The 17,414-nt window shown below is 43.6% G+C and overlaps 1 protein-coding gene across 1 annotated transcript in view; it reads right to left on the bottom strand.

Moving 5' to 3' along the window:
* Window positions 1-2,414, bottom strand: part of PHYHIPL (phytanoyl-CoA 2-hydroxylase interacting protein like) — a 146,449-nt gene extending 144,035 nt beyond the window's left edge. The window contains exon 1 of the mRNA XM_083149115.1: window positions 2,057-2,414. Within this exon, the coding sequence (XP_083005241.1) occupies window positions 2,057-2,162 (106 nt within the window). The 5' untranslated portion in view covers window positions 2,163-2,414. The remainder of the gene's footprint in view (window positions 1-2,056) is intronic.
* Between the last annotated feature and the right edge of the window lie 15,000 nt (window positions 2,415-17,414).

Here is a 17,414-nt window from a genome sequence, read left to right as displayed (position 1 = left end):
TAATAAAGCATTCAAAACCAGGAGTGTTTATGATGCGACTAGTAATGATAACTATACTATTGCAAATACGCGGATTATACTGGTCATATATAGAAGGAGTATCTGTACAAACTGCAATATACCACCTGCGTTCCTAATCAGAACAATAAACGTGTTGAGAGACTGATCACTTTACATTAAAGTCTCAGTTGTTTTTACTCTGGTGAGGCAATAAATAAATATGACACTGCATTAAATGGTTTTCACAGGAGCTGCCACTACATCTTACAGAGAAACCACATGAATCCTGGTACAATTTAGGCTCAATTTGAGAAAATTTGGATCCCAGTGAACAATTATCTCCTGAGCATTGTACTGCCACACATTATCTTTCTGAGTAAATGACTGGGAACTTTGCACTGTCATGCAGTGATGCAAATATGGTTTGTATACAAGAGGTATTCAATTGTTGGGGATGTCCACATGGAGCCACTGGAATGCCGTTACAATGGTGAGAACACCAGCACTCCTCGTCCACCAACATGGTCAATTTTCCCATGTATTACCTAAAAGTGGGCAAGAAAACTGGTGATATTTGGATACTGCTGCAATGTGCGTAGCAGAACATCTTTGGGAACTGAATTCCCCATTAAGGCTGGCATTGCCTACTATAGATACAGTCATATATATCAGCTAGGCATTGCAGGATCCAGGTTTACATAAGAGATTCAGCATAAGGCAATGCAATGTCAGCAATAACACAGCATCATATGCACAAAACACATGTATTTACTATTTGTTTTGTAATCATTCTTTTTAATATAGTGTTATCAAAACAATGACTACACTACAGCTTCCCACACACAGATGTGCCAGGACACCCACAAGTCCGCAAATGCACCAGCTAGGGAAAATCTTCATATGGCATACAAATGTACTCGTTACACAGCATCCTTCCTTGTGTAACAGTGTAGGGAAATACAGATGAATTCCAAGCTGGAGTATAGGCTTCCCAAAGACTATGAAAGTAGCTGAAGCATTTTTATGTCTCCGTTACAGCACACTGAGTGCCAGCTCAGCGCAGATGCTCAGCAGCATTTCTTGACTGCTAGCCCAGAATCCTGTAGGATCATCTGTCCATGGTGCTGAAATGGCACTGCTCCCTCCAAACTCCCCTACCCCCTTATCACACGCCCCCCACCCCTTTTCTTCCAGGTACTAGGAAAGAAATAGCCTTTATAACATCGACTGTATGTAACACACAATGTAATGTGTAAGAAAAAAATATGGCTGCAAATACCCTTTATTGCAAGATTACTACAATGCATTGGACACAGCTAGGAAGGGATTCATAGAATGGAGACTGCAATACTGCAAGTACTGTGATATAAGCAGCAAGGCAGTAGAACCATTGGAAAGCCTTGCATGAGCAGTGCTGCACCGTGTACATTGAAATACTGCAATGCAAATCACCTCCAAACCCACAGCGTGAGAGCCAGGGAGAGGGGAATCAATAGCTGGCAATGCCTCCAGAAAATGCAGCTCACTGGCACACACATGTGAGTGTATAGTATGTATAATATATATATATATATATATATATATATATATATATAATGTATGTATGTATGTATGTATGTGTATATATATATATATATATATATATATATATATATATACACACACACACACATGTATAAATGTAGGTAGGTATATATATATATATATATATATATATATATATAAATAGAGATAGGTGTGTGTGTGTGTATATATATATATATATATATATATATATATATATATACATACATACAAACATACATACATACATATACACACACACACACACACACACACACACTGTCACACACGTAGAGATATATGTATGTTATACACATCTATATACATATAGCTGCAGATCTGTACATGGAGCTGCTATTCCCTGGGAGCCCTTGGCATGAAGGCACCCTGGGATCCTTTGTTGCACACTGGGGACCCCGCAGACACATGCTCGGGGTGTGATGGGGACAGCAGGACGGTGGCTGGGGTAAAGGTGGGGATTACACGTTCTTACCGTCCCTCTCGCACAGCTGAATGGACTCCAGGCTGAGGTTTTTGATCATCTCCTCGCAGGGGCTGCTCGGGCTGCTGATGTGCTGGCTCAGGCGTGGTACCTCCATGTCTGCTCCGGGGACGGGGCTGTGTGTGCTCTGCGGAAGGTGGATGTAAAGCCCCCGGCTTGGCTGAGCGTGTCAGAGCGGTGCCTGGCTTGCAGCAGTGCCTGGGTCTGGCTGGAAGAGAAGGAGGGGGCGGTGTCCGGGCAGCTCGCCTCTCTGGGTGGCTCTTACATGGGCTGTGGGGAGTAGCGTCACTGGCAGCAGCAGCAGCCGCACACGCCGCTGATCTCAGGGCAGAGGAGGGGAAGGGGGCGGAGGAGGGATCCGGGTGCTACTGCTGCTGATCCCTGGTGCTGCAGATTCCGGGCACCGTGGCTCAGGAAGGGGCAGCAGCCACACAGCACAAGGCATCAGCAGCCACTTATGTACTAAACCCCTATCACACACACAGATCAGTCCCTGCAGGATTGCAGTAGTATATGCACTTCTCATGGGGAGACTTAGCAAGACAAATAAGGATACAGTAGTGCGAGAGAGCTGCTGGTGATGCCCTTGCATGTTTTTAAACTTAGTCTAATTTTTAAATCATCATCATTCACCATCATCATCATCACCAGCCTATACTCCTTTCACAGTATCTACGTATATCATGTCCCCATATTCCTTCCTGGTGCAGAATATGCAGCCAGGTGATCTCTGCTGCATGCAGTTTCCAGGACCAGTGGCCTGTCACTGTTTCTGATGAGTAATTGGAGCCTTACCATTGCTGGTCCCTGAAGCAGTACATTGTAGAGGAAGGCCTTGGTCATCGCATTCATGAGTAAGAAGACTTTGCATACATAAGTTAAGACGGTCCGTATTCTGAATACTGAATACCCCGGTTATTCAATGCTGTTACACATGCTGTCTGAACAGTAGACTCTCATAAAAACTCACATTATGACGTGATAATGCGACTATGGGAGTCTATCAGATACATTTACTAAGATGGGAGTTCTATTGAAGATGTGAAAGTGCTAAATAAATAACAAGTAGAATCTGATTGGTTGCTATAGGCAACATCCCATCTTCAATAGGACTCCCATCTACACAAATTTACCACCTCAATGTTTAGACCATATTACCATTAGTGTAGGCTCTGGGCAAAACAATTACCCAGGCCCTACTCACATTCATGGTAAAACATAATATAGAAAAGCAATCATGACATACCCTCCCTGCAGTCACCTGCCATATTTCCACATATTTCCATACAGTGAATGGCTGTCAGCACTCTGATTGGTGTATAGTTAGAGCTATCCACCAATCAGCATGCTGATAGCCTGTTACTGTCTGGCTGCGAGCTGGGTGACAGACAGACAATGCTGCACTGATTGTGTGCAATTCACATGAGGCCAGGCAGCATTCTCTCCCGGCCTCCCAGGAGACTCAGGAGGTACAAGTCATGATACTGGGAATAGGGACAAAAGTTTAAAGTGCAGAAGTCTATAAACAAAAGTAACAGGCACTTTTGGTATTGCTAATGCTTTTGCTATTACTCCTGCTGGTATCATATAGCTGCAGTCCCCAACATTCTCCCGCTGGACAGGTGTACATAAATGTTTGTATCATCCCTCCAGTCAGGGGCGTAACTAGAAGAATGTTGGCCCCATAGCAAAATCTTGGAAGCCCCCCCCCCCCCCCCCTATTGTCACTACAATGCCCATTATGGGGGTGCAGAAGAAAGAAAATGAGAGACAAAGGGTGTTGTGGAGAGAGATAGAGGATGGCGCTTTATGGAAAAAGAGGGAGAGAGAGAGAAAGTGATGGGGCAATTAGGAGTAAGAGTGTCAGCGAGACAGGGGGAGAGAGAGCGCAGGGGGAGAGAGAGCGCAGGTAGAGAGGGGTGGGAGACTGTCAGAGAGAGGGAGGAAATAGAGAGAGGGGGAGCGTGGGGAAAGAAGTGGGGAGGAGAGAGAGAGGATAAGGACTAGCAGCAGAGAGAGAGATAAAGAGGTGAGAGAAAGAGTGGTGGCAGGGGAAAGAGCTGGAGGGGAAAGAGAGGGTAGGGGAGAGAGCAGGATAGGCACCCCCCTCCTTCCAGAATAGATGGAACTGTGTGCTTCCCACTGTACCCCACTCCCCCAGTTAAGTTGCCGCTGGACAGATGGTACATGCCACACACCCCTAGGACAGATAGAGCTTTGTACCTCCGGCAGCGCAGCACTGGGATTCCGCTCACCAGTGCCGGGCTACCACTGGGTCTCTGCATCGCATTGCTGGGATCCACACCACCAGGTCCCTGCACTGCCGCACCAGGTCCTCAAACCGCTTCTCCTGTCAGCCCCGGCAGCTGGACAGGTCAGGCGCTTTCATATTTTGCGCTGAGGCTGGACTGGACTCTCACTAGTGACGTTGAGCTCCAGCCTCCAGGAGAGAGGCAGGAATAGCCCACCTCCTCCAGCACTGTATCTCCCAGTCCCTTTCATTAGAAAAGAATGTAACTGAGGGCACGGGACAGCAGCGCTATTTTAAAAAAAAATTAAAAGGGTGCAGGGGATTGCTAGCTTGGCCTTGGGCCCCCCAACCGGCCAGGCCCCATAGCAACTGCACCCCCTGCACCCTCTATTGTGACGCCACTGCCTCCAGTCAGGCTCTTAGCACTGCATGTTCAGAGGATAAGGTGTGACAGGTCACCATGGCCCCTTCTAAAGGTAAGGACTCCGGCCAAGATGGTTATGGCTATTTTGCTAAATGTTACACTACATCTGCATTCCATTTCCCAGGGAATATGGGTCCTGATTCTGTTTGGATTGCAAAGCACATTTGGTTTGCTAATGGACAAAACCATGTGCGCTGCAGGTGGGGCAGATGCCATCAAGCGGTATTTCATGCCCTTCCATCCACTACGGCGTGGTAGGAGAATGAAATAGTGTGCCGAGTGCAGCATGGCGAGCGTACGCATTACACTTTGACAGTGTCCATGTCGTCTGTGTCGACAAAAAAGCGCGAAAACCTCAAGTCAACCTTTTGAATGTCAACCTTCCCATTGTTGACCTAATGCTTTGGTTGACTTTCCAACCCTGTCGACCTAAGCCAAGTTGACCTATTTCAGGTGTCGACCTATGCTCTGTCGACCTTCAATAGTTGACCCAATGACCCTAAATTTGGCCAACCCAATGACCCATAACCTTGTCGAGCTGATGCATATGAATGAATACTCCCTAAATGAGTGACTGTCTAGCCAAACAGCTGTTACATATCTATGGAAGGTGGATAAGAGACACTTTGGGCGCAAATAGGTGAAAGCACATTTATTTCATGAAAAAACAATCGATATAAAAACAGAACAATGATAAAAATGATAAAAATTGATGATCCTCCCTTACCCAGCGATGGGGGTGGGGCCTAGGGATGTTAAACAGAGTGTTCCAGATGACAAGGAAGGGGACACCCTGTTGGCTCCTCAGGTCTCACTGGATATGGTCCTTGCATAAGAAATCCTTGGTGGCCAACGCGTTTCAAGTCTATGTGACTCTTATTCAAGGCTTTTACATATTATTATTATTGTGAAAAATAAGTCACAGGCAAAGTAGCAATAAAGTAAAAATCATTTCCAAGCTGACCATTGTACAACCAATGACTATAAATAGTTGTGCCGCCAGTCATATGCAGAATGCAGAGAGTGGAGCACAATCTCGCATTATATTTGGAGCTATTATACAAATCAGTGCTGTTCACTAATCAGCATCTCTGAGGGAAGATTGATTACAGCATAATATAGTATTTCTTAATCAGGCAGCACGTACCTGCATACACGGTTTTTGCTGCACAAATGGCACAGTAATAAATTAGTCTTTCTTATATATCCATATGCATTGTAGACCTACAAGGCCTGATTAACAATGGGGTGGATGGCACTATAGCCTCAGGCCTCTATGTAAAAACAATCATGACAGCATGAAGCAACCTATAGTAGCAGGCAGAGGAGGCTCCAGAGATAGGGCTGCAGCGCAGTTAAATAGGGGTGGGCACAGCAGCTATACCAAACTGACTCACAGGCAGTGGGTGTGGCTCCCCTATTTATTATTTGACTGTGCTGCAGCCCCTCCTCTGGAGCTGCCACTTGTAGCAAGCCACATGGGTGGCCATAAATGACTATAATAACAGGCCACATGGACAGCTGCAAATGATGACTAGCAACCTACAGTAGCAGGCCAAATAGACGGTCGTAAATGATGACTTGGAACCTACAGTAGCAGGCCACATAGATGGTCGTAAATGATGAATAGCAACCCACAGTAACAGGCAACATAGACGGTCGTAAATGATGACTAGCAACCTACAGTAGCAGGCCACATAGACGGTCATAAATGATGACTAGCAACCTACAGGAGCAGGCCACATAGACGGTCGTAAATGATGACTAGCAACCTACAGGAGCAGGCCACATAGATAGTCGTGGATAGGGGTTTGGGGGGTTCTGCACACAAAAAGATAAGGAATTGATGCCCTCTATTTGGCGGGCAGTATACCACTGTGTGTTGTTTCACAACAGTGGGGGTGCTATCCCAAACCTTGGCATACAAAGACACAAAAGAAGAAAGGGTTTGTATGGATGCACTCCTTAGTGGACAATCAAAAACCGGGGTTTTGTTGGATTTAATTCCTTTTCAATTTCTAAAAAATGTGGGGGTTCCTTTTATCTTTAATAGGACCTAGATGGATACGGATACCACCACATGTAGCGAAAAAGGAGGTTAAAAGGATTTTTTACATTTAATCAACATACAGTGTTTATAGAGGAGAAAAATGTGATTAAAGAATTTTAAAAGTGTAGGTAGACACGAATGTTGGTGCTAGTATTTCGACATGAGTTTGGGGTATATTCCCCACTTGAGTCCTTACATGTATTTATGAATCTGTACCAATAAAGATTATTTTCCACACGTGTTTATTGATTTAATAAGGGCTTTCCCAGGTATGATGGTTTGGATGTTTTGTGATATATTTGTGTGATACACAAAAGAAGGGAGAAGAAAGTCCCTGGACACCGTTAGTGAGAATTAAGGGGTAGATTCCCCATACACCACAACGATATATAAACCCAACCTGTGTTTACAAAGAAGGTTCTTTTCTGGGGGGTAAAATCCCCACAAGTGTCCCCCAGCACGGTATGTTTCATATAAATTAGGGGTAGATTCCCCACTAGGGTTTTGCCAGACCGTCACAGTTTGGTGTATCTTCCAGACAGTCAGGGTGTCTAATAAATATTCACCTATATGAATTGGTCGGTTCCTAGATTTCTGTGTTGGAGGATACTTGGCGTGTATGTCTACACATAGTCGGTCGGGTTTTTTAGGGGCAAATTCCCCATACGGGTCTTAGCAGCAGTGTTGGTAATTATTAGGGGTGAAATTCCCTTTAAGTCATCAATTGGGGTGCCTGTGTCTATTCCACAATAAAGGCTATGCATTTATTTAAGGGGTATATTCCCCATACGCATCCCCCAGATAATGTCTGTGAGAATTAAGGGGTGAATTCCCCACTATAGTCTTCCAGATTATATCTATCTGGAGACCCCGTATTGGTTTGCCTCTAGCGGCACTGTACGTGTCCAGGGGTAGGTTCTCTGCAGATATCCCAAAATATACTTTCAAGGGTACACTCCCCGTGGGGGTCCCTAAATGAGATTGTACGTATACCTATGCAGACTATAATTAGGGGTATATTCCCCAAAGGGTATAAGCCTGTAAGGTTTTTTTGTAATTGGGTTTTTTATATAGTATATGTTTAGAATTTTCTGCTGAGATAGCCCAAATGAGGTGTTTTATATTTTTTATACAAAATCAAATGTTTTAAATATGTTTTTTAACATTGGGGGGTACTTTCCCCTTTTAAATACGTGGTACTGAGTAAAAATATGTTTTTTAACACTGGGGGGTACTTTCCCCTTTTAAATATGTGGTACTGAATCAGAATATACATATGCAGAGTCACTTTAATGTGTATGAAGGTATATTCCTTTGCACTAGGTTTACTGCATATCAAGATTTCAGTCTCTTGTTGACATAGAGATTTTACCACTTAGTGCGGAACACAAGGTTGTTTTAAGCCAGAAATGAGGTTTTATACACACATTATTTGCATCTAGTAATCAAAACAGATTTAGTAATGATGATACAAAATGTGCTTATTGTGTTGCAATTGCAACCAGAGCTCCTGAGGCAGATTAATACATTGTCTCCATATAATTATTATCTCTGAATGGAGTGTAGCAGCGACACCTGCTGGGGAATGCAGAGTACTGCTGTTCCAGCACCCTCTGTATATTGAGTGGTGCTGAGCTGCGTTGATATTCCCAGAGGTGAATGGATATTAAGACCACTGTTGGTCTACTGACACTAGCTGCTGTAGGTATTCTGGCTACAACCTAATGGATACAGATTGGTAAGGACGCTAGGTATATGGCAATAATTGCAGAAAATACATGTCTAAGCTAAACACCAAACATTCTATCTAGCGCTACACGGACAGAACACGTGTTTCGCTATGTTAGCTTCTTCAAGCTGACCACTGGATTGATCCCAAGCCTGAATACTTATTGAGATACATCAGCCAATGACGGTGCTTGTTTCCGTCACATGGGGCGTAGACGGTCGTAAATGATGACTAGCAACCTACAGGAGCAGGCCACATAGATAGTCGTAAATGATGACTAGCTACCTACAGTAGCAGGCCACATAGACGGTCGTAAATGATGACTTGGAACCTACAGTAGTAGCAGGCCACATAGATGGTCGTAAATGATGACTTGGAACCTACAGTAGCAGGCCACATAGATGGTCGTAAATGATGACTTGGAACCTACAGTAGCAGGCCACATAGATGGTCGTAAATGATGACTAGCAACCTACAGTAGCAGGCCAAATAGACGGTCGTAAATGATGACTTGGAACCTACAGTAGCAGGCCACATAGACGGTCGTAAATGATGACTTGGAACCTACAGTAGCAGGCCACAGACGGTCGTAAATGATGACTAGCAACCTACAGTAGCAGGCCACATAGACGGTCGTAAATGATGACTAGCAACCTACAGTAGCAGGCCACATTATCACCCGTAAATGATAAGGAGAAACCTACAGTAGCAGGCCACATGGTCCACTATAAATGATGACTAGCAACCTACAGTAACAGGCCACATGGTCGGCCGTAAGTAATGACTAGTAATCTACAGTAGTAGGCAACATGGGCAGCCATAAATCATAAGTATTACAGTGTTATTTCTGTCTAACCCACAAAATTAGGCAATGTATATACTGTATATATATATATATATATATATATATATATATATATATATATATATATATGTGATTTTTCACTTGGCACTCGGGATCTTGTAGTGGTATTTGCCAGGTGCCTTCCCAGATAAATGTAGCAAGGGGTAGGTGGGCAGCACTCACGGTCTTATAATGATGAAGCTGGAACGCAGACAACCCGGAAGTATGCGCTCCAAATGTTGGAGCGCATACTTCCGGGTTGTCTGCGTTCCAGCTACGGAGATTGTAGAGGCAGAGTGACGTCATCAATTGTGGACCGCAGGCGTGCGGCAGCAGGACCGTGTGGATCTCACTGTCTGTCCTATAAGGTATAAAGGTAAGATTGTACACTATGTTCACTGTCCCTGATGAAAAATCTTTGATTAAGATTTTAAACGTTGGCATAAGAATATCAAAGTCTGGTCTGTTTATTTCTGGCTTTTGAAAACCGATTGAGTGCCTTCCATCATCTTGCTTATAATTTCGATTGTTCAGCTGGACTATCGCGGAAAGGCACCTAGGTACTACTTTATGGAGACAGGAATGTCGGCTATACTCTCTATTACATATATATATATATATATATATATATATATATATATATATATACATATATACATATATATATATATATATATATATATATATATATATATATATATATATGTGAAAAAGATGAGAAAGCACACAATGAGCTACTGGATAAGACTTTATATACGTAATAAAAAAGCTCACATACAAGTGCCAGCACAATCAACGGGTGAACCGGACCAATCTGCTCCCACACCAGACCGTAGCCGCACAGCTCCCAGCTCAGCGTCGATAGGATTTCTCCGGCTTCACTCCCGTCACAGCAAAACACGACCTACGCGTTTTGTCACTCTCGGACTTCGTCAGGGGGGTCTGACGAAGTCCGGTTTTGCTGTGACGTGTGAGGGGAGTGAAGCCGGAGAAATCCTATCAACGCTGAGCTGGGAGCTGTGTGGCTACGGTCTGGTGTGGGAGAAGATTGGTCCGGTTCACCCGTCACACATCACTCACGGTCCTTCTGATGGGAAGGACAAAAGATATCCCACACGCATATCATGTTCAACGTTTCGAATCGTCTTCAGGAACAACCTGACATGTTGCTAACACAAGCATTATATACACAATGGGATCACCTCATGTGGGGTGTTGGGGGAGGGGTTGCTGATGTCATCATTGGCAGACACTGCCGCCCTTTTCTGACATCAAAATGTAAACAATCACCATAGGTGAGCATATATATACATAGGTTATCATATATATAAACAGGGTGCACCTTGATAAGCCTGAAAGGGGCTTGAAAAGTCGGATACTGCAAGGTCTCCTGTCATTTATTTACTTGAGCAGAGTTTAATGTGGGGGGGGGGGGGGGGCGCGTGCAGGGGGGATGGGGCGCTGGGAGACTGGGCTGGTGGGCACTGGGAAACTGACGGGGCTGCGCCGCACATACAGACGAAGACCCTGCACCCCTCCAAATATGGCCGCCGCTGTGAAGGAGACAGAGGCTAGAGGTGCTCCTTTACCTCTAGCGTTTGTCAGGGAAGTGCAGAGTGCCCAGCGCTACCTGTAAGTGCAGATTCCAGGAGCGCTGTGGACCTGCAACCCCTGGCAATGAGCAAGTAACCCCCCTTGCCATGAAGCAAGTAACCCCTGGCATGGTGCACATAACCCCCCCTGGCATGGAGGACATAACCCCCCTGGCAACAGTTAAGTAAAACCCCCCTGGCATGGTGCACATAACCCCCCCTGGCATGGAGGACATAACTCCCCATGGCAACAATCAAGTAAACCCCTGCTGGCAGCAAGCAAGTAAACCCTCACTGGCAACAAGCAAGTAAACCCCCCTGGCAACAAGCATGAAGCCCCTGGCAACAAGCATGAAACCCACTATGGCAACAAGCATGCAATCACCCTTGGCAACAAGCATGTAATCCCACCTGGCAATGAGCATGGAACCCCTGGCAATGAGATTTTAGGTAAGCGGCACATATGTGCCTATCAGTGCGATTAATCGCAAAAATTTCATGCAATTAATCGCGATTAAAAATTTTAATTGTTGCCCACCACTAATATATATATATATATATAAAAGGAGACATTGGGGATGAAAGTGTAACTAATGTACATCAGTGGTTTTCAAGCTTGGTCCACAGAACTCATAGTTGGTAATTCCGATGATGTGCTCACATATTCTCTTTCTTCCCTGCCACCTTACAATTACACAGTTTGCCAAATATATGCTTTGTGGGAAATCTGAGCACACTTGCCTACTGTATGTCAGAGCACATGGGACTACCAAAGCGACATTATCCATGTGTTATGTCATATTGTGATGAGTATTAAGCCATAAGGTGCGTACACACGGGGGGAGATATATTGCTAGCAATATATTGCTTGCAATATATTGCTGAGCAATATATTGCTCAGTGTCTCCTTTTCATCTCTGGTAGCTGATGAAAAGGAACCTCTGCTGGGGGAGCCGCAGAGATAATTAGCTGGTCGCAGGAGCAAGCTCCTGCGACCAGCGATTACAATGGGGCAGAAAACGGGAGCGCGCACCTGGCGATTTATCGCTGGTGCGCACTCCAATCACTGGCAATATGGTCGCCTGCGACCATATTCCCAGCGATTATAGCCCCTATCGCCCCCGTGTGTACACAGCATTAGAGTGCTCTCTTAAGCACAATTTGAGAAGAAATTGTGTGTCTCATCTCTGCTGATTATTAACATTGCATTTTAATTTTTGATATATTTTTTATTATAGATGAATATTAAAACAAAGAACCTGACAGGTCCTCTATACACTCAGTGGAGCCCGTTTTATGAGGATCAAGGAGACACTATTTCATCTATTGGGTAATTACTGCAATGTGTGTAACACAAGTCAGGTGACAGGGTGATATCAGTTGGGAGTTTTAGAAAGTGACCGCAAAGGAATGTTATATTGCAAGCACTGGATCCGAATAATAGGTCAATAGTCAATAGGTCTATAGTCAATTGGTCGACACCATGCGGTTGACATACACATGGTACACATAAACAAAATGACAACACAGGTAGAATTTTGACATACAATGGTCGACACATGAAAATGGCGACTTGAATTTTTTTAACAATTTTTTGGACTTTTCATTCTTTAACATCCATGTGTATTCTGATTGGATACAGTGAAATGTGCCGAGTGCAGTAAAGCACCTGGCCTGAAGCATGGTGAGTGGAACTTGGTACAATATTCAGGGATCCACATGCTCACCCCAAAAAACATGAAAAAGCATGTCGATCTTATTATGCTTCAAACTTCCCCACAGAGCCGGCCTTAGGCATAGGCCAACTAGGCAATTGCCTAGGGCATTTGGAATGCTTAGGGGCATCAGCAGCTTCTGCTGATTAAAATGATATGCAGCATGCCTATATTCTGTGTGTGAGTGAGGCTGTATCTGCATATGAAATAGTGTATTCATGGAAATCACTGTAACATAGCATTCCGTATGCAGGTACAGCCACAGTCGCTCACAAAATATAGGCATGCCGCATATTATTTTAATCATTGGAAACTCCTTGTGTGTGCTGGTCATAACAATGCAAATAAGACGAATTTTCAGCAAAAAAGGCACCCAGCGTTAGCAGAACTGGCCAGGAGCTGCATGGCCTATTGAGGCAAGATGTATGAGGAAACATCTGTATCCAAGCAGAGGCAGAGGTCAAAGTGTTAGCGGCTGTGCGAGTGCTGTCTGCGGGTGGGATGGCTGTGCAATAGTGTTTGGCATATGTGTAAGGGGCATTATTTGTGTCATGTATAAACGCATTATAAATGTGCGACATGTGTTACAGGCATTATGTGTGTCATGTGTATAAGGGCATTAATAATGTGCAACATATGTGTAAGGGGCATTATGTGTGTCATTATGTGTATGAAGGGCATTAATAAAGGTTGGCATAATGTGTAAGGGGCATTATGGTTATAAGGACATTAATAATGTGTGTCATGTGTAAGGGGCATTACTCTGTGGTATTATCAGTGATGCTGAGAGAAAGGGGTAGGGGGTACAAATTACCCAGGCCAAAGTCTGATGGAGGGGCCCAGTGGGGGCCCCGGGCCCCCTCCCCTTAGTCAGCAGCAGCTGAAGCTCTTCTCCTCTGCCCAGCACACACTGCTTTGTGCTGGGTTGCAGTGTGGCCATGGAGGTGCTTAAAATACAATATTTTCTCAGGATTTTTTTCTAAGGGTATAATGTGAATAATGTGAGGAAAAATGTATATAAGGTAAAGTGGTACTACTGTGTGATGTAACGTGAATAAGGGACACCATCGCATGATATAATGTGAATAAAGTTGCACTACTGTGTGGCATAATGTGAATTGGGGGTACTATTGTGTGGCCATGCCCCTTCCCAGCAAAAACACAACCCTGTTTGGGCTGCGCACCAAATGTGTGCACTGTTTCTATTTAAAATATTGCAGATAGGAGCACCAAAATGATGACTGCTATGATGACTGTTGATGGTACTGGGAAAGGGGAGCAGGGTCAGAGGCGGAACTAGTGGCGGTGGTAGGGGGCACCAACCAAAATCTTGCCTAGGGCGTCATTAAGGCTAGGGCCGGCTCTGCTTCCCCATGTCGACCTTTTGCTTGTGTCAACATGTACAGGTGACATTTTACTGTTAACCCCATGATCCACACCTGCAAGTGCATTGACAATCACTATTATAGTCAATAAGCTCATACACTATTTTCATTTTAGCATAAAATATTATGACTGCGAATCCTCAGGACATAACAGTGTGGAAGCTTGTGTGTATGTGTGTATGTGTGTGCATGTGTGTCTCTCTCCCCCCAGCACATCTCTGTATCTCTACACTGTATATATACAATGAAAGGTAAGGCGCCCTCTAGTGTAGTATTTCTAGCAAAAGCACACAAGGAAAATCTTAATGCATTGTGCAAACTAAAATGACTAAAATGAAAATATAAATGTGCTTATTCCTGGCAAGGATGAGGTAGCATATATATGTACATTGTACATTATTTTTATGCGTATATTGATCCTTCTATGTTTAATGTCTACAACACTAATCATATAAGTAATTCTTAAAAATTAAACAATCGTTTTCAAACTTGGGGGGTTATTCAGTAGGGATCACAAAAGTAAAATCTTTCTCTAATGGGCAAAACCATGTGCACTGCAGGTGGGGCAGATGCAACATGTGCAGACAGAGTTAGATTTGGGTGAGTTGCGTTCAAACAGAAATCTAAATTGCAATGTAAAAATAGATCAGACAGTATTTACCCTGAACAGAAACAAAATCACTCACCCAAATCTAACTTACTCTGCATATGTTACATTTGCCCCACCTGCAAAGCACATCGTTTTGTGCATTCAGGGGCATAGCATACCTCCCAACATGTCCCTCTCCAGGAGGGACAGAATTCTCTATTTCTGGACTTTCTTCTTAATTTCTGATGACCATTACCTGTGTTGAAAGACCTTTCTTACCAATTAACCAGTTTAGAACAGGTGAAGGAAATCATAAATTAACCCCTTCCTGACAGAGCCAGTTTTTGCGTTCCTGACAGAGCCCTTTTTTTCAAATCTGACATGTCTCACTTAAGTGGGGATAACTTTTTTTTGCTTTTACTTATCCCAGTGATTTTGAGATTGTTTTTTCGTGACACATTGTACTTCAAATTAGTGGTAAATTTGGGTCGATACAGTCTGTGTTTTTTTGTGAAAAATACCAAAATATCGTGAAAAAATGGAAAATTTAGCGATTTGCAAAATGTTAAATTTTCTGCTTGTGAGACAAATAATCTTACCACTCAAAATAGTGAATAACTAACATAGACCATATGTCTACTTTATGTTGACATCATTATTTCAACTTACTTTTAATTTTTTGGGACACTAGGAGGCTTACAATATGAATAGCAAATTCTCAAATTTTCAAGAAAATTTCAAACACTGATTTTTTTAGGGACCAGTTCAGTTCTGATGTGACTTTGAGGGACTTGTATGTGAGACACCCCCATAAATGATGCCATTTCAAAAACTGCACCCCTCACAGTATTCAAAACAGCATTTTGGAAGTTTGTTAACCCTTTAGGTGTTTCACAGGAATTAAAACAAAGTGTAGGTGAAATTTCAAAATTTCTTTTTTTTTGCAGATTTGCAATTTTAATACATTTTTCTAAGGAACACAGTACATTTTACTAGAGAAATGTGACTAAAAATTGATTCCCCCAATTCTTTTGTTTTCATAAATATCCTATATGTGGCCCTAGTGTGCACGTTGACCAAACCACAGGCTTCATAATAGAAGGAGCACCTACTTGATTTTGGAGCCTCCTTTTTATGAGATTATTTTTTTAGGCACCATGTAGGTTTCTAGGCACCATAAGATGCTAAAAGTTAGGAACCTCCCCCACAAGTCACCCCATTTTGCAAACTACACCCCTCAGGGAATTCATCTAGGGGTATAGTGTACATTTCAAACCCCCAGGGGTTTCACCAATTTTGATACAACTGGGCTGTGAAAATGAAAAAATTTAATTTTTTATTTTCACGGCTCAGTTGTATCAAAATTGGTTAAACCCCTGGGGGTTTGAAATGTACACTATACCCCCTGATGAATTCCCTGAAGGGTGTAGTTTGCAAAATGGGGTCACTTGTGGGGGGGTTCCACTGTATAGGTGCTTCAGGGGTCATTGAACCAGAATCTGTGCTGCAAAATCCAAAAATCACTCCTTCCCTTCTGAGTCCTGCCATGCACCCAAATGGTATTTTTTGGTCACATGTGAGGCATTGCCGTACTCGGGAGAAATTGGGGCACAGATTTTGGGGTGCTTTGTCTCCTTCATTACTTGTGAAAATGAAAAATTTTGAGCCAGATCTGCATTTTTGTGTAAAAAATGTAATTTTTTATTTGCACAGCCCAGTTGTATCAAAATTGGTGAAACCCCTGGGGGTTTGAAATGTACACTATACCCCTAGATAAATTCCCTGAGGGGTGTAGTTTGCAAAATGGGGTTACTTGTGGGGGGGTTCCACTGTATTGGTGCTTCGGGGGTCTTGCTAATGCGACATAGCACCCACCATGCATTCCACCAGAATCTGTGCTGCAAAATCCAAATATCGCTCCTTCCCTGCTGAGTCCTGCCATGCACCCAAATGGTATTTTTTGGTCACATGTGAGGCATTGCCGTACTCGGGAGAAATTGGGGCACAGATTTTGGGGTGCTTTGTCTCCTTCATTCCTTGTGAAAATGAAAAATTTTGAGCCAGAACTGCATTTTTGTGTAAAAAAATGTAATTTTTCATTTTCACAGCCCAGTTGTACCACAATCGGTGAAACCCCTGGGGGTTTTAAATGTACGCTATACCCCTAGATGAATTCCCTGAGGGGTGTAGTTTGCAAAATGGGGTCCCTTGTGGGGGGGTTCCACTGTATAGGTGCTTCAGGGGTCATTAAACCAGAATCTGTGCTGCAAAATCCAAAAATCACTCCTTCCCTTCTGAGTCCTGCCATGCACCCAAATGGTATTTTTTGGTCACATGTGAGGCATTGCCGTACTCGGGAGAAATTGGGGCACAGATTTTGGGGTGCTTTGTCTCCATCATTCCTTGTGAAAATGAAAAATTTTGAGCCAGATCTGCATTTTTGTGTAAAAAAATGTAATTTTTTACACAAAAATGCAGTTCTAGCTTAAAATTTTTCATTTTCGCAAGGAATGAAGGAGACAAAGCACCCCAAAATCTGTGCCCCAATTTCTCCCGAGTACGGCAATGCCTCATATGTGACCCAAAAATACCATTTGGGTGCATGGCAGGACTCAGAAGGGAAGGAGTGATTTTTGGAGGTGGAATGAAAGGTGGGTGCTATGTCGCATTAGCAAGACCCCCGAAGCACCAATACAGTGGAACCCCCCCACATGTGACCCCATTTTGGTCACCAGCTTTGGGAGGGGGGCTGGCGCTGCGGCTGGTGGGG

The sequence above is a fragment of the Crinia signifera genome, chromosome 6, assembly GCF_055691185.1.
Source record: "Crinia signifera chromosome 6, ASM5569118v1, whole genome shotgun sequence".
In the NCBI taxonomy this organism is placed as follows: domain Eukaryota; kingdom Metazoa; phylum Chordata; class Amphibia; order Anura; family Myobatrachidae; genus Crinia; species Crinia signifera.
This window is presented reverse-complemented; position numbering and strand designations above follow the sequence as displayed.